The 25,933-nt window shown below is 41.3% G+C and overlaps 2 protein-coding genes across 6 annotated transcripts in view; one reads left to right on the top strand and one right to left on the bottom strand.

Moving 5' to 3' along the window:
- Positions 1-1,470: 1,470 nt before the first annotated feature.
- Positions 1,471-9,866, bottom strand: slc25a51b (solute carrier family 25 member 51b). Of its 4 annotated transcripts, none has more exons than XM_034181918.1 (3): positions 9,765-9,866; positions 6,049-6,131; positions 1,471-3,274 (listed from the first exon to the last, which is right to left on the bottom strand). In XM_034181918.1, the coding sequence occupies exon 3, from the start codon at positions 3,223-3,225 to the stop codon at positions 2,272-2,274; it is 954 nt and encodes a 317-aa protein (XP_034037809.1). In that variant the 5' UTR covers positions 3,226-3,274; positions 6,049-6,131; positions 9,765-9,866; the 3' UTR covers positions 1,471-2,271. The 4 variants fall into 4 exon arrangements, with proteins under 4 accessions (XP_034037809.1, XP_034037810.1, XP_034037808.1 ...); XM_034181916.1 differs by having other exon boundaries at positions 1,472-3,280; positions 6,074-6,133; XM_034181919.1 differs by lacking the exon at positions 6,049-6,131.
- A 3,940-nt stretch (positions 9,867-13,806) lies between these two features.
- The window catches only part of ints10 (integrator complex subunit 10), a 22,536-nt gene continuing 10,409 nt past the window's right edge, over positions 13,807-25,933 (top strand). For both annotated transcript variants that reach the window (XM_034181508.1, XM_034181507.1), the window contains exons 1-12: positions 13,807-14,200; positions 14,289-14,356; positions 14,438-14,541; positions 15,799-15,938; positions 16,410-16,491; positions 16,599-16,739; positions 17,811-17,985; positions 18,237-18,406; positions 18,537-18,676; positions 22,134-22,287; positions 22,995-23,077; positions 23,188-23,337. In XM_034181508.1, coding sequence (XP_034037399.1) covers positions 14,072-14,200; positions 14,289-14,356; positions 14,438-14,541; positions 15,799-15,938; positions 16,410-16,491; positions 16,599-16,739; positions 17,811-17,985; positions 18,237-18,406; positions 18,537-18,676; positions 22,134-22,287; positions 22,995-23,077; positions 23,188-23,337 — 1,536 coding nt within the window. In that variant the 5' untranslated portion in view covers positions 13,807-14,071. The remainder of the gene's footprint in view (positions 14,201-14,288; positions 14,357-14,437; positions 14,542-15,798; positions 15,939-16,409; positions 16,492-16,598; positions 16,740-17,810; positions 17,986-18,236; positions 18,407-18,536; positions 18,677-22,133; positions 22,288-22,994; positions 23,078-23,187; positions 23,338-25,933) is intronic.

Here is a 25,933-nt window from a genome sequence, read left to right as displayed (position 1 = left end):
CCAAGTAGAGGGAAAAAAATATGGAATCACTCAATTCTGAGGAATAAATGATGGAATCACCCTGTAAATTTTCATCCCCAAAACTAACACCTGCATCAAATCAGATCTGCTTGTTAGTCTGCATCTAAAAAGGAGTGATCACACCTTGGAGAGCTGTTGCACCAAGTGGACTGACATGAATCATGGCTCCAACACAAGAGATGTCAATTGAAACAAAGGAGAGGATTATCAAACTCTTAAAAGAGGGTAAATCATCACGCAATGTTGCAAAAGATGTTGGTTGTTCACAGTCAGCTGTGTCTAAACTCTGGACCAAATACAAACATGGGAAGGTTGTTAAAGGCAAACATACTGGTAGACCAAGGAAGACATCAAAGCGTCAAGACAGAAAACAAAGCAATATGTCTCAAAAATCGAAAATGCACAACAAAACAAATGAGGAACGAATGGGAGGAAACTGGAGTCAGCGTCTGTCACCGAACTGTAAGAAACCGCCTAAAGGAAATGGAATTTACATACAGAAAAGCTAAACGAAAGCCATCATTAACACCTAAACAGAAAAAACAAGGTTACAATGGGCTAAGGAAAAGCAATCGTGGACTGTGGATGACTGGATGAAAGTCATATTCAGTGATGAATCTCGAATCTGCATTGGGCAAGGTGATGATGCTGGAACTTTTGTTTGGTGCTGTTCCAATGAGATTTATAAAGATGATTGCCTGAAGAGAACATGTAAATTTCCACAGTCATTGATGATATGGGGCTGCATGTCAGGTAAAGGCACTGGGGAGATGGCTGTCATTACATCATCAATAAATGCACAAGTTTACATTGATATTTTGGACACTTTTCTTATCCCATCAATTGAAAGGATGTTTGGGGATGATGAAATCATTTTTCAAGATGATAATGCATCTTGCCATAGAGCAAAAACTGTGAAAACATTCCTTGCAAAAAGACACATAGGGTCAATGTCATGGCCTGCAAATAGTCCGGATCTTAATCCAATTGAAAATCTTTGGTGGAAGTTGAAGAAAATGGTCCATGACAAGGCTCCAACCTGCAAAGCTGATCTGGCAACAGCAATCAGAGAAAGTTGCAGCCAGATTGATGAAGAGTACTGTTTGTCACTCATTAAGTCCATGCCTCAGAGACTGCAAGCTGTTATAAAAGCTAGAGGTGGTGCAACAAAATACTAGTGATGTGTTGGAGCGTTCTTTTGTTTTTCATGATTCCATAATTTTTTCCTCAGAATTGAGTGAGTCCATGTTTTTTTCCCTCTGCTTGGTCTAAAAAAGTAACCATTACTGACTGCCACAAATTTTTTTTCCTGATTTCTTATAGTGTTTCTTAAAGCCAGAATTTTGCCATTTGAAATGACTTTAGTTTTGTGTCATGTCTGTGATCTGCTTTTTTTCTACAAAATTAAACAACTGAATGAACATCCTCCGAGGCCGGTGATTCCATAATTTTTGCCAGGGGTTGTAATTTCTGCAAAAGACTTTGTTGTAGAATCTCTCAAAAAGCAATTCACTGATTTAAAGAAACCTGACCAAACTGATGTTTCACCCATCATGCTGATGATACTGAGTCATCACTTTCTTAGCCGTTTTCATCACTTTTTCAAACTTAATGATAACAATGGGAAAGCCTTACGACACACAACTGATTGTCAACAAATGAGATTTGTTTCAGATTAAGATAAAGGTGTGAATCTAGTGGAGATGTGCCTCCTTATGACAAACTGACCACCACGCTGAGATGGTGCATAAAGACAAATAAAACTTGGGAACCTTCAATTATTTCATTGTCTTGACAACACATCTTGGGGACTTGTGAATGTGAAGTAAGTGAAAAAGTAGCAAATGAGGACGAGCTCTTGGTCAAGCAGACTCATACTGCCCAAAATGCCACGGCACATACAGTGAAATAACGTCTACAAAAGCAGTTCCAGAAGCCACTCTCTCATAAAATGTGCTGAAGTTCAGTCTGCGTCCCAACATTTTGTATGTACTGCAAACAAGGGTGTTTTGACAAAAACTGCACCCCGATTCAATATCTGGACGACATCAAACATTCACAATGGCAGGCGTTTATCTCACACTGACTGTTAGCCCCTGCCAGAAGTACAACTCAGTCACCATCTCCTGTGCAAGATCTTTTTGCATTAACATCTTTCTGTCAAAATGGCCATACCGCTCCACACTGAAGCTTCCCTTCATACAATTTTTTCACTCTTTCAAGATTCATACTTGATCTCCTTCAGCCATCTCACAGAAGTTTCAAAAGAAATTCATACGTTGCGTTAATAATGCCCCATGAAAGGAGAGAGCGGTGGTAGTTGAGGTGTGCTCCTCGGAAGAGTTTTTTTAGGCTACCACCCCTTTCTCTCCACACTGTTAGCAGCACCAAATTGACAGGTTGGAAGGCTCCACCAACCTGAGATTGGGCCCGGAATTTCACCACATTTAATGGATAGAACATGAACCCTAGGCCTGCTCCCAACACACCGCCACATACAAAATCATTAATCAGATGACCTGTCCGGCTAGTGGCTTCTGGGAGTTGCTCCTTAATGGGCCCACGAAGCCCAAAGAAGAGTGCATTGCTGCAGCTATTACGAAGTAGTATGGGCACAAGACCACGGTAGCACTCTGTGACGCCATACTCAATCAGAAGTGTCCGGAAAGTGTGGGCTGTGTTGTTGAAGCGTCCGTAGTGCCGATGGTCTTGCAGGAGAGTCTGTACACGTTCAAATGGTACCAGAATGACCTCTCCGGCTCCTGCCAGTGCTGCAGCAAAACTTCGTGTAGCCAGCTCCGGCACACCAGTGCCACTGACCCTGTTCAGCAATACTCTGGAGAAGTCTTCATACAAACCAAACATGATGGCCAATGTAGTGCTCTTCTGGAGCATTGGTGGTAAAAGACCACGATAGAGAGTCCTTAGTCCATCCCTTTGGAGCTGCCGCACTGCCTCACTGGTAAGCACACCATGCAGCTGCTGACGGAACAGCACCTTCTGGATGGGGAAGGTCACCACAATATTGGTAACAGCTGCAATAGAGCCGCAGACATAGGGCTTACTTTGAGGCCCCAGTATGGTGCTCACAGGCCCAGCAATTAACTGAGAGTTGCCTCCATTAGTCAAGGAGGCCTGAGGATGAGGTGTCCGGGTAGGCTTGGAGTCCATGGTACCAACAGCCATGGGAGCCTTGATGCACATCAGTATACAAATGCAGTATTACCTCAGCATGTCACAAAAATCATCTGATCTGAAAAAGACAAATTCAGAAAATTTCACATATCATTTGATGCAATTAATTTTACATGTCATGTAGTAAGTGATATGGTGCATAAAGGTCGAATGGCAAATGAATCCAGAAAGATGCAGAAAAGTAATACATCTAAACATTTTTGATACAATTTATCTGTATTATTCACCAAAGATATAACAATGATCACCTCGAGATTTATATCTGTGTTAAAAGTTTGCAGTCTATAGTTTTCATGCTGCCAAACCAGTTTCACCTCAGCTTATATAACAAAGCTCTGCCAGGTCACTGATAAGAGTATTATTTGTCATGTCATTCTGCAGTTCAGCAGTAAAATGTGTTAGGCAATAAATACATGGGCTGCTGATTTGCAGCCCGGTCTAGTCTATGTTGATTTGGACTCAACTGAACGAGTGATAAGAGCATTAAACAAGTTAAATGACATTTCCAGAAGAGGAAATGGGGAGCAAATCACACAACTATAAGCAATTTTGTGTCTAATGATTGTACAAACCAACAGGTTTTACTTAACAACAGAAATACAGATTTAAATAAAAACCTAATAACATTTTCTGGCACCAACAATGGGTAAGATAAGATAAGAAAGCCTTTATTCATCCCTCAATGGGGAAATTTCAGTGTCACATCGCAGCATAGAACAGTAGGGCATTCAATAAAACAAGCATTTCTTAAAAACAAGAACTAAAAAAAGCACTGAGTGCCGGGTAAAGCTAAGGCTACCACTGTTCAGTTCAATGCTGCACTGCCGGGGTGATATACACTGTCAGGATGTGAGAGTGATCAGATAAAATGACTTCACCGTGAAATGTACAAGTTACTCTGATATTTACAATATGGACAGGTTAAAATATAAGTAATAAATATATGTAATATGTAATGTAATATATGTAAAGTGACTTGAGTGCACCATAAGTTAAATTATTGCACCTAAATAAATACAGCAGGTTATGACATGATTAATGACCTGGTTGCTATGGTTACCATAGTACTAGCATTGTTCATTGTACAGTCTGACAGCAGCCGGGAGAAACGATCTGCGGAATCTCTCCCTCACACAGCGACGGTGGATGAGTCTGTCACTGAAACTGCTCTCAAGAGCAGACAGAACGTTCAGCAGGGGGTGACATTAATGAAATCTTGTGAAATGTAGCATTTATACTGTAAATAAATAAACATTTAACCTTCTTAGCACATATATGCAAAATGTGTGGTTGTTGAAATTTTGACCAAATGGTGGAAAAACAGAAGAAGTGATTCTGTAGTCACAGGCTTTGTATGAAGCATTCTCAATAAGACAAACCAGAAAAATCTGTAACTGATGCTATGCAAGAACCTGTGCTGAAATGTGAAACGCTACAGGTTTAAAGTATATTTTTGATTAATTTAATTTAAAAATGTATTCTGCAACACTGAAAAAAAAATCTCTCTGTCTTACGTGCTTCATAAGGTACAAATGAAATTTGGTGCAACTGATGAAAATATACATTCAGAAAATGCTGGCATAAATACAAACTTTGTCCAAATGCAAAATTCAACAACTGCTCAGCCTTGGTGGAGGTATGCACTCTCATTAATACATGCCAAATTATACACACAACTTTTTTTGGAATGTGTTGCAGGCCTGAAATGCATGAATGAATGAATGCATTTTAACAAATGAAATGAAGTTGTCCACACAAAACATTATTGCACTAATACTGCCTGCAATAAAACAGAAGTAAAAGCAAAAGTAAGAATCACTGCTGGGTTTTTACATTTGTATTTTCCATACTGTCCCAACTTTTTCTGATTTGGGATTGTAGTTGGATAATGTCATTTCCCGCATTCAGAATTCTTGTACATACAGACTTGCAGTACGATTGTGAGACCTAAAGTTGACCCATGAATTAAGACAAAACCTGTGTGTCTTTAGTACTTGCTATTCCTCAAGAATCCTTGGGTATGCTTGAATGACTTTGTATAAACTGAGCAGTTACTAAAGGAGATCTAGATTAAGTTGACTACATGCATAATGGTAGCGCATTAGCTGCTACACATAGCATGTTTGCTGAGCACAATCTTGCACAAAGATACCTTATTGCTGAAAACTCTTGGAACTGGACCAAGCAAAGTGTCTACAGCAGATTAGCTGATTACACTGGAGAGATGAAAATGAACAAAAGCAATTTGACCTAAGAACTGTTCAAATTTCAAATATATTCACATTGTGTGCAATAACCAGTCAATGTTGATTTCTTTCCCATTTTACCAGTTGACACACAGACTAGCATTAGTTTAGAGCCATTTGAAGCCTTTTCACAAACATCTTATTTACAGATTAAAATGAGCCCACTGATGGACCTCATTTTATTTTGGAATCGTGTACTGCTTTGGATACTGACATAGGCCTGTCACTTCTCCTTTTTAAAATGTCCACGTCATTCTTAAAGGATAAAGCAACAACTAAACCAGCAACATCTGTGCATTGTGCAAAGCTGTAGCACAAGAGTTTTTCAAGCGAATGGCATGACTACAAAACTGTCTTTAACAGCAGGAACATTCACAGAAAAAGTGTATAAACAGGTGCCAGCAGGGTATCATGGAACGCAGGCGGTATGTCTGTTCCAAATATGTTATTTTACCTTTTTCCCCATCACTCCAAGTGTTAGAGATGCTAAAGTCAGTCGAGTCAAAATTGACTCAGTTGAACAGATATGCCTGTCAGGAGAACATGGTTCAAGGAAAATATTTATCAACACAATTTGTTTCCTTACCTGACATCAAATGTGCCAAACACACTGGTAACTGCAAAGTGGCCACCAGTTTATTTCTGACCTCCTTTCTGGCTTTCTTGTCTCTGAAAATTAAGTAAAATAACAGATGAGGCTGATATGTCTTATGTGTACATTGGACTACACAGCAACTTTTAACCACATTCACACACTCATAAGATTAAAAAAGTCACAGGGAAGATGTGCAGTGTGTTGGAATACTGCCACAATGACTTCTTCCGTCTGCCCTACTGAGCCAGTTGTGAATGACCCAGATGTTCAGGAGATTCCCGATGTCATGGTCTGAGACTGCATTGAGCTGACTTTAGTGCACACATGTACAATATGTATTTTCAGATCAAGGCAACTTCCTCTGTGCTGCATTTACCATTTCTCAATTTGATTTCATGCCGAATGGTCGCACTGTTGTTTACACTGGCTTCCACAAGTGTGTTGTGGAATTGCTGTGCGCTACATTGGAAAATATATTCTTGGTAAATACTAAGTAAGTCCCTTCAGCTGCTGCCTTGTTTGCACTCGGGGTCAACACAGCAAATCCGAGGTGGATCTTCATGTTAAATTGGCACAAGTTTTAGACCGGATGCCCTTCCTGATACTACTCCACATTACATGGAGAAATGTGGCAGGGGTGGGATTTGAACTGAGAACCTTCTGCACTGAATATGACAGTTGGTATTTCACAACCATGGCTAAGAATTTGAAGCTTTTGTCCCCAAGCAAACAATGAGTCACCTCCCACCATGTTACTCAGTCTGAGTTTACATCATCCAATATAACTAAACAGTACAATAAAATACTAATTTCTTTCACAAAACCTAATGTCAACTATTACAATAACAGATAACAATTACATACTAACAAGTTGTATATTGTACAAAAATTGTGAATCTGAGACAGGTAATCTGGGAGTAGCATAATCTCAGACCATGTCTGATGCAGTCTGAGATTATCTGGGCAGCACGGTGGGTTAGTGGTTAGCACTGTTGCCTCACAGCAAGAAGGCCATGGGATCGATTCCCACCTGTGGCCTTTCTGTGTGGAGTTTGCATGTTCTCCCCGTGTTTGCGTGGGTTTCCTCCGGGTGTTCCGTTTCCTCCCACATTTAACGACATGCAGGTTAGGTGAATTGGAAACTTTAGAACTGTCCAGGTCTCCCTTGCAAAAGAGATATTGATCTCAATGGGACGAACCTGGTTAAATTAAATTCAATAAACTCAGACTGGTGGTAATCGGTAACCACAGTCCTCCATGACTTCTCACAAATAAACAATTTTACTTTTTTAAAACCAAACTCAATTTAATAATTTTTTACACTACTACCAGTGTCATATAAGGTTTTAAATCAGTGTTTACATTTAAAGCAGTGCTTAGATTTGCATCTGATTTTCTACTGTTCGTATTTTTAAGTATTTGTACTTGAAAGGCAATTTAATTACAACCCCAATTCCAGTGAAGTTGGGGCATTGTGTGAAATGTAAATAAAAATAGAATACAATGATTTGCAAATCCTCTTCAACCTATATTCAATTGAATACACAACAAAGACAAGATATTTAATGTTCAAATTGATAAACTTTTTTGTTTTTTGCAAAATATTTGCTCATTTTGAAATGGATGCCTGTAACACATTTTTAAAAAGTTGGGACGGGGCAACAAAAGACTGGTAAAGCTGATAAATGCTCAAAAAACACCTAATTGGAAACAGGTGAGTGTCATGACTGCGAATAAAAGGAGCATCCCCAAAAGGTTCAGCCGTTCACAAGCAATGATGGCGCAAGGATCACTACTTTGTGAACAACTGCATGAAAAAATAGTCCAACAGTTTAAGAACAATGTTTCTCAGTGTTCAATTGCAAGGAATTTAGGGATTCCATCATCTACAGTCCATAATATAATCAGAAGATTCAGAGAATCTGGAGAGCTTTCTACACGTAAGCGGCAACCAACACTGAATGCCTGTGACATTCGATCTCACAGGCGGCGCTGCATTATAAACCAATATCATTCTGTAAAGGATCTTACCGTGTGGGCTCAGGAACACTTCAGAAAACCACTGTCAGTTGACAGTTATCATGCAAAGTGAAAGCCATACATTAACAACATTCAGAAACGCTGCGACCTTCTCTGGGCCCAAGCTCATTTAAAATGGACAGACGCAAAGTGGAAAAGTGTGCTGTGGTCTGATGAGTGCACATTTCAAATTGTTTTTGGAAATCATGGACATCGTGTCCTCCAGACAAAAGAAGAAAACAACCATCCAGATTGTTACAAGCGCAAAGTTCAAAAGCCAGCATCTGTGATGGTATGGGGGTGTGTTAGTGCCCATGGCATGGGCAACTTACACATCTGCGATGGCACCATCAATGCTGAAAGGTACATCCAGGTTTTGGAGCAACACATGCTGCCATCCAAGCAACGTCTTTTTCAGGGACGTCCCTGCTTATTTCAGCAAGACAATGCCAAGCCAGTCTACATGTGTTACAGCAGCGTGGCTTCGTAGTAAAATAGTGCGGGTACTAGACTGGCCTGCCTGCAGTCCAGACCTGTCGCCCACTGAAAATGTGTGGCACATTATGAAGCGCAAATTACAACAATGGAGACTCCGGACTGTTGAACAACTGAAGTTGTACATCAAGTAAGAATGGGAAAGAATTCCACCTACAAAGCTTCAACAATTAGTGTCCTCAGTTCCCAAATGCTTATTGAGTGTTTTCAGAAGGAAAGATGATGTAACACAGTGGTAAACATACCACTATCCCAGCTTTTTTGAAACGTGTTGCAGGCATCCATTTCAAAATGAGCAAATATTTGCACAAAAACAATAAAGTTTATCAGTTTGAACATTAAATATCTTGTCTTTGTGGTGTATTCAATTGAATATAGGTTGAAGAGGATTCGCAAATCATTGTATTCTGTTTTGATTTACATTTTACACAACATCCCAACTTCATTGGAATTGGAGTTGCAATACATACTTGAAATATTTATATTACAGGTAATACAGACAAATTCAAAATTACTATTACAGCAGTTTTTTTTCCACTTTTACCAAAGTCTGAGCATTTTAACCAGTGACAGGACAGCAGGAGTTGGTGGTATAGTGGACACCAGAGGTGGGAGTAAGTTACTGTCAAGTCATCAATCTGCAAGTCCAAAGTCAAGTCTCAAGTCAGCTTGCAAACAATTGGTGGTCATTATGACTTGACACTTGCTGATTCATGACTTGAGAGTGACTTGATGGTGACTTACTCCCACCTCTGGTGGACACGCCCTCTCCGTATGTAACCTGAAGGATGTAATGCTCTGCCGTGTTATAAATGTTACCTGTCTGGTCAAAGTGCTAAACACTAATCTAACATTAAATGTTACGTTACTATGACAAAAACATATAAAATGATCTAGCTAACAAGAACAGGCTAACAAATTTAGCTCCAAAGCTATCGTCTGTAATCCACTTTAGCTGCTAGCCTGTGTGTAACTGACTGAGTCGTCTTATTCATAGAACAACAATTAACCAAATTAATGAGATAAAAGCAAAGGTCTGACATGCGGAGTGTTGAATAAAGTCTGCCTGCCAGCTAGCATGCTACGTGGCTAACGTAGAGTGAACACGGTTTGTTGACAGGCTGAACGCACACTTAATGTCAAGTAAAATAGCATTTTTTGAGCTCCTGGTTAAAGCACGGATGAATCTTTACCTGCTGTGTGCACCAGACGCTATCATATGTGTGGACAGGCAAAATGGTATTTTTATTATTTATTTTGGTTTTAACCGAGCCACCCGCCAACTTATGTAGGTCGTCTCTGTGACCGAGACAGGAAGCGTATGTGCACTGCACGAGCGCGGCTGGAGCGTTCAGGGATTGGGTGAAAAGTGAGAGGGCGGAGTTATACGGATCCCCGAAAGGCCATGCTGGGATTTATATTTTAGAGGCGGGAATTTAATTTTAGTGTTTTGCGTTTCCAAGTGTCCTGTTTCCATCCATTCACGTAAAACCTTTGGTCCACTTTGATGTAGACCATATATAATGCTGCATTATTCTCTGTGTAATGTAATGTCACTCAATGGTTCCTGTTTAGCGAATAGCTATAGAACCAGTTTAAAAATCGCTCTCGCTTTCCCGCACTTTTTCTTAGAAAGGGTTTTCAATCATGTGACCGATTTGCTGCGGGACAGTTACCGTCTCCATCGTGGATTACTACGCGGCTGGCGTCGTAATAGAGAGAATGAAAGCTTATTACAAGGCTTTAAACCCTCAAGATAAAGCTGTTTATTGTGATCAATGTGTAGCAGTTGGTTCAGTGGATCCATATGTTATACCGGATAGTGAATTTGTGAAACAATTGTACCTTAATTGACTTATCAGAGGTGTTTGACGCCCACTCCTGTGGAAGATTCTCAGCAAAACAGGCTATCCAGAGAAATTCATCAAGAGCCTGAGGTGTCTTCATGGTCGCATGTCTGCCACAATTCTGGTAAATGTCACAAAACTGAAGCCTTCAATGTTCAATCAGGCATAAAGCAGGGTCATTGCCCCTACACTCTTCATCATCTTCGTGGCAACAGTTTTCTTCCTGGTCAAGGACAAGGTGCCACCATGAATTGACACTATGTACAGAAGGGATGGAAAGCTCTTCAACCTGAACTGACTGGGACAACATGTCATCCTTTAGTTTACAGAGGGTCTTTAGAAAATCCTTGAAACTTTCGACAAAGCCTACACCAAGTTTTGTCTTCACATCAACCTAAAGAAAACACATATCCTGTACCAACCTCCACCCAACATGGTCCATCTAAAACTTCCTGTTCTGAAACTGCGTGGACATGTGCTGGAGAATGTGACTTACTTTCCATTAGGATGGGATAAATGCAGAGGACAAATTTTGTCGTATTTATGTATATACACTCAACAAAAATATAAACGCAACACTTTTGGTTTTGCTCCCATTTTGTATGCGATGAACTCAAAGATCTAAAACTTTTTCCACATATACAATATCACCATTTCCTTCAAATATTGTTCACAAACCAGTCTAAAACTGTGATAGTGAGCACTTCTCCTTTGCTGAGATAATCCATCCCACCTCACAGGTGTGCCATGTCAAGATGCTGATTAGACACCATGATTAGTGCACAGGTGTGCCTTAGACTGCCCACAATAAAAGGCCACTCTGAAAGGTGCAGTTTTGTTTTATTGGGGGGGATACCAGTCAGTATCTGGTGTGATCACCATTTGCCTCATGCAGTGCAACACATCTCCTTTGCATAGAGTTGATCAGGTTGTCAATTGTGGCCTGTGGAATGTTGGTCCACTCCTCTTCAATGGCTGTGCGAAGTTGCTGGATATTGGCAGGAACTGGTACATGCTGCCGTATACGCCGGTCCAGAGCATCCCAAACATGCTCAGTGGGTGACATGTCCGGTGAGTATGCCGGCCATGCAAGAACTGGAACATTTTCAGCTTCCAAGAATTGTGTACAGATCCTTGCAACATGGGGCCGTGCATTATCCTGCTGCAACATGAGGTGATGTTCTTGGATGTATGGCACAACAATGGGCCTCAGGATCTCGTCACGGTATCTCTGTGCATTCAAAATGCCATCAATAAAATGCACCTGTGTTCTTCGTCCATAACAGACGCCTGCCCATACCATAACCCCACCGCCACCATGGGCCACTCGATCCACAACACTGACATCAGAAAACCGCTCACCCACACGACGCCACACACGCTGTCTGCCATCTGCCCTGAACAGTGTGAACCGGGATTCATCCGTGAAGAGAACACCTCTCCAACGTGCCAAACGCCAGCGAATGTCAGCATTTGCCCACTCAAGTCGGTTACGATGACGAACTGGAGTCAGGTCGAGACCCCGATGAGGACGAAGAGCATGCAGATGAGCTTCCCTGAGACGGTTTCTGATAGTTTGTGCAGAAATTCTTTGGTTATGCAAACCGATTGTTTCAGCAGCTGTCCGAGTGGCTGGTCTCAGACGATCTTGGAGGTGAACATGCTGGATGTGGAGGTCCTGGGCTGGTGTGGTTACACGTGGTCTGCGGTTGTGAGGCTGGTTGGATGTACTGCCAAATTCTCTGAAACGCCTTTGGAGACGGCTTATGGTAGAGAAATAAACATTCAGTACACGAGCAACAGCTCTGGTTGACATTCCTGCTGTCAGCATGCCAATTGCACGCTCCCTCAAGTCTTGCGACATCTGTGGCATTGTGCTGTGTGATAAAACTGCACCTTTCAGAGTGGCCTTTTATTGTGGACAGTCTAAGGCACACCTGTGCACTAATCATGGTGTCTAATCAGCATCTTGATATGGCACACCTGTGAGGTGGGATGGATTATCTCAGCAAAGGAGAAGTGCTCACTATCACAGATTTAGACTGGTTTGTGAACAATATTTGAAGGAAATGGTGATATTGTGTATATGGAAAAAGTTTTAGATCTTTGAGTTCATCTCATACAAAATGGGAGCAAAACCAAAAGTGTTGCATTTATATTTTTGTTGAGTGTATGTCAAATGACAATAAAGACTATTCTATTCTATACCTGGGCAGCCATGTCTCATCAAATACTGACATCGGTGACAAAATTCAACACCAACTCAAGCTTGCAGGACTTGCCCTTAGCCAGCTATGAACCATGTTTTCAAAAACTGAGACCTTTGACACAAGCCAAAACTTCTCACCTACCAAGCCGTCATCATGCCAACCCTGCTGTACCGATCTGAGACCTGGGCCATGTACCGTTGCCACCTGAAGACACTTGAGCAATTCCACCACAGTTGCATGAGGAGTATCCTCCTCATCAGGTGGGGAAGACTACCGTATTACTCTCAGTGCCCTGGCTGAAGCCAAACTACAGAGCAGAGTGTATCATCATCAAGAACCAGCTTCTGTGGGTGGGTCACGTTGTTAGGATGTATGACAGCCAACTTCCCAAGCAGATCTTCTACTCCCAGCTGAGTGAAAGAAAATGGTCCAGAGGAAGGCAGAAGAAATGCTACAAGAATGTCCTGAAGTACAACCTCAAGAACTACTCTATTGACTGGAAGACGTGGGAAGAACACACGAGGGAACGATCCAGTTGTGAGCAATGATCGCACTGGAGTGGAAGTCTTCAAAAAATGCAAACGAGCAAGACAGGGGGGAAGAGGAGAAAGAGGAAGCAAGATCCTGACCTACAGAAGCTTCCCGTAGCAACCACGTGCAGCATCTGTAAGAAACAGTGTGTGCCAAAACTGTTCAGTCATATCCACCATCCTGTCCGGGAATCGAACAAAAGCAAATCATCCTCACAGGGACAGTAAAAAGGATCTAAGGATGCCCATGGACTCCTCAATGCCAGAACGTCTTTAAGTGTTGTGAGAAGGAATGGCATTATGAAATGCTTTAGCGTCCTATCTACATGCGTCATGCACATTAAATCTATTCCTGCAATGTTGTTAAGAAATTTGTCTGGCACGACCACACATTTGGTTATTTTTACATAATGGTTATTGCAAAAGTTCGACATTTTTAAAACGATTTCATCAGAATCTTTTTTTTTTTTTTATCAACGTTTCAACAGCTTTCATAAGATTAGCCACCAGATGGCGCCAAACTAAAACGCGTTTCAAATTCCTCGAGAGAGAGAGCGAGAGAGAGAGAGAGAGAGAGAGAGAGAGAGAGAGAGAGAGAGAGAGAGAAGGGGTGTCTGGTGCGTGCGCGTGTTCACCACGTCATCAGCATGCGACGACAGACAAGTGGTTCTTTTTCGCTTATTTTTATTTTCAAAAATTGACTGATAACGTTACAGAGTCGACTGAGTATTTTTACTCACCCAAAACAGCCACATAGCTAACGTTAGCTAGATAAATATCGGAAAGCTTAGCCTTAAAATCGCACGAAAATATTCTTGTAAGCTTAACGTTAGCTTTTTTTTGAATTGCGGAGGCTTGAGGTGCACAAAAGACACCGGGATACACAACAAGATGGCATGAACTGTTTGTCGATATGTCGGCGCAAAAAGATTGCGAGTTTCTGGTGAAACGAGCCAGAGATCTGGTTTGTGATGATCCGTGTGCGGCTAAAGCCTGGCTCATCACCGCCAGAACACTTTACCCCGCTGACTTCAACATACAGGTAGCGCTTCAAAACATCTATGAGCTGTTTAGGTCTTTTGTTTCCACCTGTTGCTTACCTTTTATAATCTGGGTGACATGTTTCCCAGTATGAAATGTACACAATTGAACGGAATGCGGAAAGGACGACCCCTGCTGGCAGACTGCTGTATGACCTGTAAGGCGTTTTGTCCTGTTGATGCCTCTTAAGACTGAGTGCATGAGGTAAACCTGTTAATTGTTTGTCTTGATATTCCAGGTTTCTAAACTTTCCAGATCAGCCTGTTGTGTGGCGGGAGATCGGTGTCATCACAGCTGCTCTGCGGAGCGACTCTCAGGACAAACATACACAGTTTCTACGAGGTGAGAGACGAAGGCATATTGATTCTATCAACCTTTATGCACCATGATAATGCAAAACTCGGAACAGACACTTCAGATGTTTTATATGAGAATGCGCAGTGGAAGAGCACACAGCCTCGGAACTCTATCCTGACTTCACAGGGGTACTACTGTTTTCTGTAACAGTGCATGTTGCTCTGTAGACTACAGTGGGTGTTTCTTAGGTGCAAATTTCTGGAACCTCACCCTGGAGATCATCTGTCTTGCCTAACTGCTGCACTCAACTCATCAGCTCTGTTTGTTAAATATAAATGGACTGCATTTCTATAGCATTTTTCCATCTGAAGCAGATGCTCAAAGTTCTTCACGGTGATATGCCTCACATCCACCTACTCATGCACACACACACACTGATGTAAGCATGTCACCATGCAAGGTGTTCAGCTACACACCAGGAACAACTTTAGAGTTATGGATCTTGCCCAAGGGCCCCTTCATGATTTTCCATTCTGACAGCAATTTAAACAGAGGATCCTCCAGTCATCTCTAGGCCACCAGACTTGGCTGATCAAGTACTGGCAGAGCAGGCTGGTGGACTGTGTCTACAGCAGGTGATTTTTATTTATTTATTTATTTTTTGTGGAGAGTGGTCCAGTGTTGGTAAACATTCATGATGATCAAGGAGCACCCCTTTGTGGTTTGCAGTGACCTGAATATGAATACTATAATTAATTAAGTGATTCATTAACAGTTATTTACAGACAGTTTTATCTACACTTGCTAAATCTTTCTGCTGAAGTGGCTGACCTATTTTTCTTTTTTAAACTTTGACACAGTGGCTACTGAAATGCTTCAAGGCAGGAAATTTGAAATTGGAAATTCTTACATCCCGCTTTGAATACAGCAAAGTAATACACAATGCATACAAGTGTTAGTATTTTAGGAGGGCATTTTTGCACCCATAATAGCCCTTGGAGCTTTCCTGTCTTGGTCAACAACACTGAAATAATGTTTTCAGTGAAAATTTGTCACCCAACAGTTGATTTGCTGAATTCACTTGGTTTAACTAATCTAGTCTGTGTTGAGGAGACATATGACATGTGTCTCAGGATAGTACACATAAAGAAGTTTGTGAATGAATGTGTTAAAACAGCATATTATGAAATATGACATGTGCCTGTCTGTGAAGAACCTAAAAAGGTCAACATTTGTTTTTTGTCTCAGTGTATCGCTTATCCTCCACCTTCCTACATGTATGTGTGTTTGCTTCTTGTCCAGGTCTATTTGAGACGTTGCCTGGCCGTATTCAGTGCGAGATGCTGTTGAAAGCCACTGAGCAGTGTTTTAATACGTTGGAGAAGGCGGAGATGCTGCTGCTTCTACTAAAACGCTTCCCAGAGTCTGTGGTCCAACATGGAGTATGTATGAGTAACACACCGCTTCACTTCTGACTGTACGCTGCAACAACATTACCTCATTCATCCTGAACTGCAAAGGTTAAGCCAAAATATTACAAATTCAAACACCACCATCTCATTCAATGATGCATTCTGAAAATGGATTTGGAACTGGTTTGTGGTGGACCCACCCATACTACTGGCTGTAATTGGGTCTCCTTGGCCAAACACAGTGACACGTTCCTAAACTTGACATAATCCATCTGGTTCCTTCAGTCTGTGGCCAGACACTTTGGGTCTTACTTGATGTTTTTCTTAAAAAAAAACAAAAAAAACACTATGAGGATCATTGTGATTGGCATGCATCCTGTATGTGCATTGTTCCCAACCAATCAGGAACAAGATAGATAGATATTTTGGCTGAAGATTTGAAGAGCTGTATAGTTTTTGAGATTTAAACCCTAATGTAAAAAGTATTCACCTGTATGGCAGGTAACTCTTGGAGAGACGTTGTTAGAAGCGGAGGCATCAGAAAACGTGGAGACTCCTGTTAACTGCTTCAGAAAACTTTTTGGTCAGTGAAACAGTCGCTTCAAAAGAAGCTGTAATTCATACACATGCAAGTATCACAACTGCAGAATTCATTACCTTTTGCACTGAAATACTTTCTTCCTGCCACAGTTTGTGATGTCCTTCCTTTGGTCATAAACAACATGGACATGCGCCTGCCAGCCAGCCTGATGCAGAGGTACATGCTGAAAGCAGCGGAGTTCTACATTAGTTATGTCACACGTGGACCCTCTGCTGATGGGCAGATCCAGGGTAATTTCTCTCTTGCTTTTTCCGCACATTAACTGCATGACATTGATGAGGTGGGGGGCTTTGTCAAGGTGTTGATTCGTCCTTCTGTTGTAGCCCTTCATCACAGTGGATTTCCTGTGTATTCCTACATGTTGCTGTTTCCAACACTTACAGTTTGGAAAAATCACTCCAGATGTGTAAAAACTGTCATTCTGAATCTGTTACTGCTCTTACTTTGTTCTGCTGAAAAAAATGTGTATAATATATTTAAATGAATTAATGTATCAATGTGTTCATGTTCACTGTTGTTGAATGTGTTGGGACCTCTGGTTGCAGAATTCCAGATACGTGTGGAATTATGCTGTGCCATTTAAAAAACAAATCTTTATGCCAGGAAAGGGGGCCTTTTAATGTAATTACAGTCCCTTTTTTAACATAAATGTAGCTATTGTTTGTTTTGGATTACCGGCTGATAGGTCGATAACACTATGTCCTGGTGCAGCGTCCGTCGTCATTGTCATCCATTTATGGTGATATCTCAAAAACTGTCTGATAACTTTTTTCTAATTTGGCAAGGGCATAATATAGGTCATTGACATTGTTCCCTTCTAAAAATTTTATTTGTGGATTTTTCATTTGGAAATGGCGGCCATTTTTGTGCCCAAAATAGCCATTTTGAGCACTTAAAGGCAATTTTCTCAAAAACTGTCTGATAACTTTTTTTTCCCCTAATTTGTCAAGGGCATAATAGAGGTTGTTGACATATTTCATGTCAAAAAATTATAGTCATAGATTTGTTTCTTTGGAAATCGTGGTTATTTTAATGCCGAAAACAGCCAATTTGGGTATTTGAGTCTTACCTGATGTTATATAACTTTTCTTTTAATTTAACAAGGGCACTGTATTGGTGATTGACATTGTTCCCATCCCAAAAATTATTTGTATAGATTTGTTCATTTGGAAATGGTGGCCACCCCACCCCCCACCCCACGCAGAAAATGGCCATTTGGGCTTTAATTGAGCCTGTAACCCGCAGGGCCCTTTTTTTGTATCTGTCTAAACATTTTCTCTTCATCTTGTTTTATGCCTCAGGTTGTCAAGAAGGCGGGTCTCTGAAGTCTCCTGGTGTGTCCCGTGGCTCTCAGCGTTTTGTGATTGACGGCCTGTCAGAAAAGTCATCGGTCGTGAATGAACCGTGGGAGAGGCTCTTGGACATCCTGGCTGTTGTTGGAGCACGCTGCGAGTGGCAGGGAGACAAAGGACAGAGGTGCTGCATCTGTCCCCGTGTCAGTTAGTGATTCAACTCTTGTCATGTTTCATAATAAAAGCTGCTACAAACTGAGAGTTGTAGTTCAGTGTGTATTTTGTGTATTGGTTACTGTACAAAGAGCTAGTACAAGTTTTAGCTGTTTAATGCAAGGCCAGCAGATGTTGCATGGATGCAGATGTTCAGAGTATGCCTTATATGAAGTTGATTAAAGTTCTGTTTTTGTTGTTTGTGTTTTTCTCCTGCACTAGAGGTTATGTGGAGATGCTGCAGCGAGTGAAGGAGCTGTGCCGCTATCTGCCTGGTCTCGAAGGTGACACTAGGTCCCGGTGCTGCATCCAGGTGGTCATATGTACTGCTCTGGTCCTGTTCCGCAGCGCCTTTCTCTACGTGTCAGCTGTGCAGCCTGCACTGTTCCAAGGTTAGCCTATATCTGCGCACATGCCTGTAGTTCCTTACTTGTTTATTTACCTTTTTAATCGAATAAAGTATTGTTTGTGTCCAGAGTCTCTTCAGTGAAAACAAATGATCACATGATTTCTGATTGACAGGTGTCAGTGCAATGAGTTCAGGGCCGTGGATCCTTGTGGAGGATTTGAGCTCGGTGTATAACGATGTGGAGGTTGAACGAGGAGCGCTGAAGCATTCACATAAGAGACGCAAGCTGGCAGATGGTAGAGAGAGAACTATGGTAAGTCCTGACCAGAAAAAAGTCAAACAATACAGTTTCTGCATACTTTATCCCCGCGGTATGAAATATTGGGGAACATAGCATTCAGCATGTCTGTCCACCTGTCTGTTTTCACTTGTTAGCGTGATATTTCAAGAAACAGTTGACCAATTTCTTTCAAATTCTAAGTGTGTACTTGGGTGATCCTCGACACCAGTCTGTTACATTGACCTTGGGGTCAATTTCAAGGTCTCAGTGAGATATTCAAGGTCATTGCCATCCTTGTTAGCACAATATCTCAAGAACCCATTGACCAATTTCATTCATATGTTGCACAAGGTTGTATAGGGTGATCTCCTGATACTTTGTATTACTGATTTGTTGAGACCAGGGGGATGTGCCATCTCCTGATGACTCTTGTTTCAAGAGCCTCAGTGGGCCCTGCAGGGGGTGACAGACAAACACATCCACACCCACACCTACAGTCAATTCAACGTTTCCAATCCATTGAACCTACATGTCTTTGGAAGTGGGAGGAAGCTGCAGCACCTGGAAGGAACTCGCGCAAACACAGGGAGACCATGCAAACCCTACACAGAAAGGCCCCAGGTAGGAAGCGATCCTGCAACCTACTTGCTGTGAACCCACTGTGCTGCATTAAAAATCAAACTTTTTTGGTAATTTTAAATTTTTAAAATGAAAGACCATTTTTTTATGACCTCCCTGAATGTGTGCAGTACCTTCACAGCCCACCAGGGAGCAACAGCCTAAACTCAATCAGTGTTGAAGCAAAGGTGTTTAGATTGTGAAAAAAAAAAAAAACAGTATTTGAACAGTGTCTGTTCTGCAAATGTAAACATTTATTTAGGAAATGTTACAACTCATTAGACATGCTTGATGAACTCAGGCAGTAAGAAAATGAAACTCCATCAAATCACTGACTTAACTCAGCCACTCTTGGCTCCCACAGAAAAACTGTGTTGAGTCTTCATGTGTAGTTTGATCTCATCCTGTGAAGATTGACGTCAGGATTAGACATCCTTCTTTTAGCCTTGCAGTTAACTGTTTTGTTATTTTTTTTTTTATACCCGCGGCCAAAATATGACCATCGGGTATTGCAAAAGACTTTACGCCCATCCATCCGTTTGTCTGTCTGTCTGTGCTCAGCATAACTTCATTTCTATTACTACCAGAGTTGTAAAATTCACAGGGAACATTCTTGGGACACAGACCTCGAGTTCGAAGATGGCTAATCTTGACCTATTTTATGTGGTCAAAAGGTTATATTCTTTCTACACACTCTTTCATTGATTACATGCTCATACAGCCGAGGGTATTTTAGCATTGCGTTGTATTTAGAGGAAGTGCTGCTACATGCACCCTTAGGTGTACCCATGATCATGAACAGTGTATCTGGAAAGTATTCACAGCATTTCATTTATTCCACATTTTATGTTATAGCCTGTTTCCAAAATGGAGGGAATTAATTTTTTTCCCCCTCAAAATTCTACTCACAATACCCTGTAACGACAACACGAAAAAAGCATTTTTTTAAATTTATTAAAAAAAAAAAAAAAAAACAACAACTAAGAAATCACTTGTACATAAGTATTCACACCCTTTGCTCAATACTTTGTTGATGCACCTTTGGCAGAAACTGCAGCCTCAAGTCTTCTTGAATATGATGCCACAAGCTTGGCACACCTATCTTTGGGCATTTGTGCCCATTCCTCTTTGCAGGCAGCACCTCTCACTTGAGCTCCATCAGGTTGGATGGGGAGTGTCGGTATGTTCAGTCGGATTCAGGTCTTGGCTCTGGCTGGGTCACTCAAGGACATTCACAAAGTTGTCCTGAAGCCACTCCTTTGATATCTTGGCTGTGTGCTTAGGTTCATTGTTTTGCTGAAAGGTAAACTGTTGCCCCAGTCTGAAGTCAAGAGCGCTCTGGAACAGGTTTTCATCCAGGATGTCTCTGTACATTGCTGCATTCATCTTTCCCTCAATCCTGATTAGTCTCCCAGTTCCTGCCACTGAAAAACATCCCAGCAGCATGATGCTGCCACCACCATGCGTCACTGTATGGATGATGCCTGGTTTCCTCCAAATATAACGCCTGGTATTCACACCAAAGAGTTCAATCTTTGTCTCTTCAGACCAGAGAATTTTGTTTCTCATGTTCTGAGAGTCCTTCAGGTGCCTTTTGGCAAACACCAGGCGGACTGCCATGTGCCTTTTATTAAGGAGTGGCTTCTGTCTGGCCACTCTACCATACAGGCCTGATTGGTAGATTGCTACAGAGATGGTTGTCCTTCTGGAAGGTTCTTCTTTCTCCACAGAGGAATGCTTGAGCGCTGACAGAGTGACAATCGAATTCTTGGTCGGTTCCCTGAGTAAAACCCTTCTCCTCGGATTGCTCAGTGTAGACGGGCGGCAAGCTCTAGGAAGAGTCCTGGTGGATCCGACCTTTTTCCATTTATGGATGGAGAACACCGTGCTCATTGAGACCTTCAAAGCAGCAGAAATGTTTTTGCACCCTTTCCCAGATTTTTGCCTTGAGACAAGCCTGTCTCAGAGGTCTACAGACAATTTCTTTGACTTTGTAGTTGGTTTGTGCTCTGATATGCACTGTCAACTGTGGGACCTCATATGTAGACAGGTGTGTGCCTTTCCAAATCATGTTCAGTCAACTGAATTTACCCCAGGTGGACTCCAGTTAACCTACAGAAACATCTCAAGGATGATCAGTGGAAACAGGATGCATCTGAGATCAATTTTGACCTCCATGGCAAAGACTATGAACACTTATGTACATGTGATTTCTTTATGTACACACAAAAATCTTTAAAAAAAAATCCACATTGTCGTTATGGGGTATTGTGTGTCGAATGTGTAGAATTTTGAGTAAAAAAAATGAATTTCATCTATTTTAGAATAAAATTGTAACATAACAAAATGTGAAAAAGTGAAGCACTGTCGATACTTTGTAGGTGCACTGTATAATGAGGCAGTAGAAGTGGCTACTATACCGGGTGGGCCAATAAAATGTTACCACTTTTTGATCGCTTTTTTGAAGTTTTTGAAATGAGAACTCAAAAATTTTATTTACAGACTTGTAACAGAAACATCAAATTAACATTTGATACCAAAGGTTTCCCACTTTGTCTCTTGTTTTCCGCACAGTTCAATAATTGATGACATGTTCAATCCGCCCTCTTCTTCTTTGGATACAGCTGCAACACACACATTGAAGTTTGTGATGACATTGCCACATATTTCAAGAGGGATTCTCTGAATTTCTTTTTCATTTTCAGGAATTGATATTCCTGAAAGTGAAATAGAAATCTTTATTTTGGAAATTGTACAAATTAAAAAAGTGGTAACATTTTATTGGTCCACCCTGTATGTTGATATTTGTATTGCCTTGTATTTATATATTGCTTTCTTCACAAATATAAGTAAATACATTGTATCAATGCAGAGTTCAGACGATGAGGAGGGGTTGGGGAAGAGCCGAGGCCGACACATTTTAGTGAACAAGACTGAGATGCCCAACTGGTCAGAGATTCTGGAGAGCTTCCGCACAGCGAGGGAGAGCTGGGAACTGCTGCACTCTCACGATGGTTTGGAATCTGGTGAGCATCATTTCTGTGAGTCTGTTCATTTAAGGCCTGCGTAATTCATAGTGATCGCAGCCATAGTTTAGTAGCATAAAGTGATGACCACAAAATGATTCATCACAAGAGATGCAAATACATTCGAGTCATGTTTTCTGGTATAACCTTTCTGTTACAGCTTTATTGTAAGTTCTCATAGAGGCATGCAAACAAAAACTGTAAATACAAAATGTCTTAATGGGGCTGTATTGGGAGAAAAATAGTTTTAAATCTGTTTTACAGTTAAAAATGTTTAAGATTAGTTTTTAATATTCTGTGTATGAAATTGCAAACTCAAAATAGCTTGTTTTAGACTTCTTGAAGACATTTGACAGAAGTCCAGATCTGAGCACCTGTTTGTGCTCAGACTCGTTCAGTTGCTGCTTTGCTCCTGGTCTTCCTTTGGCAAAGGGGGCGTGGCAAGCAGCAGCTCCTTTCCATTTAAAGCAATAGGCAGAGAAATAAGTATGTTATTATACATGACAAAAGTGCATTATTCATTTATTTATTTAATTTTACATTTGTATCGTTTGGAATACTTTTTCCCCAAATAATTTTATCTGTTTTAAAGGTACATAATAAATTAAATTAGCTTGCTGAAAAGATGTGTAATATGTCTCCTTTCAATGAGGAACAGAGTCATGTTTGAACATGTTAGTAACTTTGAGTATTTTAAATAATTCCAGAATTCAAAAAGATTTGTGCTTCCTGGAGGACAGACAGCTGGCTGTGGTTCAGAATATTCCTCACTGACATGATTATATACCAGGTGAGAAAATGTTAATCTCTTAGTTTTATGGTTGTAATAATACATCATGTACATGTTTATGCATTGAATATGTGCCACCTATTCAATTTGTGAGGTGATCTGACTTTTAGGGACAGTATCGTAAGGCTCTCTCCAGTCTGCACCAGATGTCTGCAGTGCAACAGTCAGGGCAACACAGCCCTTCAGGTCACGCCAGCCTGGAGCACCACAGGGCCCTCATACAGCAGGCCTCCTGCCATTACGCACTGGGAGAGTACAGGGTATATGCACTGACACGCTCGGATAATAATTTTATGCATACACACATATATATTGCCCTCCAAAAATAAAATACATCTCTATACAGCTCCACGATGAAGCGGTATAGAAGATTTTGTTTTTTTCACCAAAACATAAAATCTAGGCTTGCATCTCAGATGCACCTTCTAGCAAATTGTAGGTGAACTTTGAGGTTTTGTTTTTAGGAAAATCCTCCTCTGTACCACTTCATCGTGAAGCTGTATAACTGGGGAAACAAAATGCAAAACATGCACTATGCGTAATTTCTCCAGTCTCAGCCAGAGAAGCCTATAACTTCTTCTGGGGGTGGCTTTCCTCACTTTTCTCCTTCTCGCACAGTCACTCAGTTTTTGAGAACTGTCCCCTCCACACAGATTTACCATAGAGTGTCACACTGTTTGTGTTTCTTCATAATTGATGTAAATAAAGTTCAAGACGGTGGTGTCCAAAGTATTCCAGAAAGGGCCAAAAGGGTGCAGGTTTTCTTTGCAGCCACTGACTCCAGCAGGTGATTTCAATGATTAACATCACTTTGAGCAGATGGAATTAGTTTGAGTTCATCAGTGAAATCAGATGTTGGAGTCAGTGATTGCAAAGAAAACCTGCACCCTCTTGGCCCTCTCTGGAACACTTTGGACACCACCAAGTCATATTCAGTGATTTAGAAATGTTAATGTATCCATCCCCTGACTTGTCTGAAGAAAACTGGCAATAAAACTGATTATTTACAGGTATTATACCAAAATGGTCCATTATGTATCAAAGTCATAATGTTGGCTTTTATATTAAGTGTTAATTTATATCTAATTGTAGAGATTTGCTTTGAGTTTGAGTTTAAGGAAGATAATTTTAGAAATTTTTATATGGAGAAGCTGTGTGTATGTATGTGTCTTTTTATTTTTTTCAAAAACTATATGGATTTGAATCACGTGTGATTGCATCAGCCAAGCTTGAACCTTCGTGCACATGCGTGAGTTTTTTCACGCCTGTCGGTTGCGTCATTCTCCTGTGGGCAGGCTTTGAGTGAGCACTGGTCCAGCCCCCTCATCGGATTTTCATTGTCAGGGAAATGGCTGAGAGACTGCCGCTTTGCTCCATGAAATTTTTTTCAGAAACTGTTAGAGACAGTCAGTTGGAAACCATTCGAAAGATTCAGATGGCTTTTGGTGAAGATTCTGTCGGCGTCACATGGATTAAGGAGAGTTAAAACATATTTAAAGACGGCCTACAGCGGCGGAGGGCGTGCGGCACACCGAGCGGCCATCGACAGGCTGGAACGACCAGATCATTTCCAAACTGAATGCTGTGTTGATCCGGGACATTGTGTGACTACCACAGAAATGGCAAGAGAGCTGGACATAGCACTTTTGCGGCACATTCCACTGTTACAGGAGATTTTGTAATGAAAGACATGCCAAGGATTTCGCGTGTCGGCATGGAGCCGCTCATGGCGCGCCACAAAAAAAACACCTCCGTGTTGGAAACCATTCGGAAGATTCAGACGGCTTTCGATGGCTTTTCAGTCGAGTGAGTATCCGAGAAATTGTGTAACAGCTGGACATGCCACAACATGTCCTGTGAGACTTCGAACACGGAGGTGTTTTTTTTTGTTGCGCGCCATGAGCGGCTCCATGTCGACGCGCAAAATCCTCCGCACGTCTTTCATTACAAAATCTCCTGTAACAGTGGAATGTGCCGCAAAAGTGCTATGTCCAGCTATCTTGCCACTTCTGTGGTAGTCACACAATGTCCTGGATCAACACAGCGTTCAGTTTGGAAATGATCTGGTCGTTCCAGCCTGTCGATGGCCGCTCGGTGCGCCACGCGCCCTCCGCCGCTGTGGGCTGTCTTTAATCCGGTTGTAATGGTCCTTAATCCGTGTGACGCCGACAGAATATATATATATATATATAAATATATATATATATAAAACACAAATAATGGATAGTAAGGAGTCCAACATAGAGAAGTATTGGATGAAGAAAAGTTATACTAGACGAGGCGTAACTTTTCTTCATCCAATATTTCTCTGTTGGACGACTTGCCATCCATCAATTATGTTCTCCACCCGTCACCCAAATTAAGCAAACAACAAAGAGTCAAGTAAATTAGATCTATTTATTTTGTTGTGAACAGCATATGAATGCTTCTAAAACGTCAGTAGCGTGCTTGTCTACCTTCTTGGTGTTTTTGGCATCCTTGGAGTTCAATATTTCCACCAGTTCCTCCTCTGTGAACTCAGCAAACCTCACTGGCAGACGATTTTCTGCTGTTGTTGACGTTTGTTGCCATTTTTTCAACCAGCATCTGTCAGCAAGTTCCTGACCTCTGCTACGTCATTAGTGATGTCATCTCATGAATAATTGTATGCTGCACTCTGATTGGCTAGCTGTTGGCAGTAAGCTCTAACGTTATTGGTCCGTGGGAACTGATCCAATATAACTTTTGGTCCTAGCCTTTTTGGATCCCTTTGGATCCAACATAACTTTCTGGTGCCAAGCATGCCAAAATACAGGTAAATGATGGACAGAAAGGCTAATCTGTGATTGGCTATTGCAGTCTGAGTGGAGAACACAC

This window comes from Thalassophryne amazonica, chromosome 11, assembly GCF_902500255.1.
Source record: "Thalassophryne amazonica chromosome 11, fThaAma1.1, whole genome shotgun sequence".
NCBI lineage: Eukaryota > Metazoa > Chordata > Actinopteri > Batrachoidiformes > Batrachoididae > Thalassophryne > Thalassophryne amazonica.
Note: the sequence above shows the minus strand (reverse complement) of the source record. Positions and strands in the feature narration are given on the sequence as shown.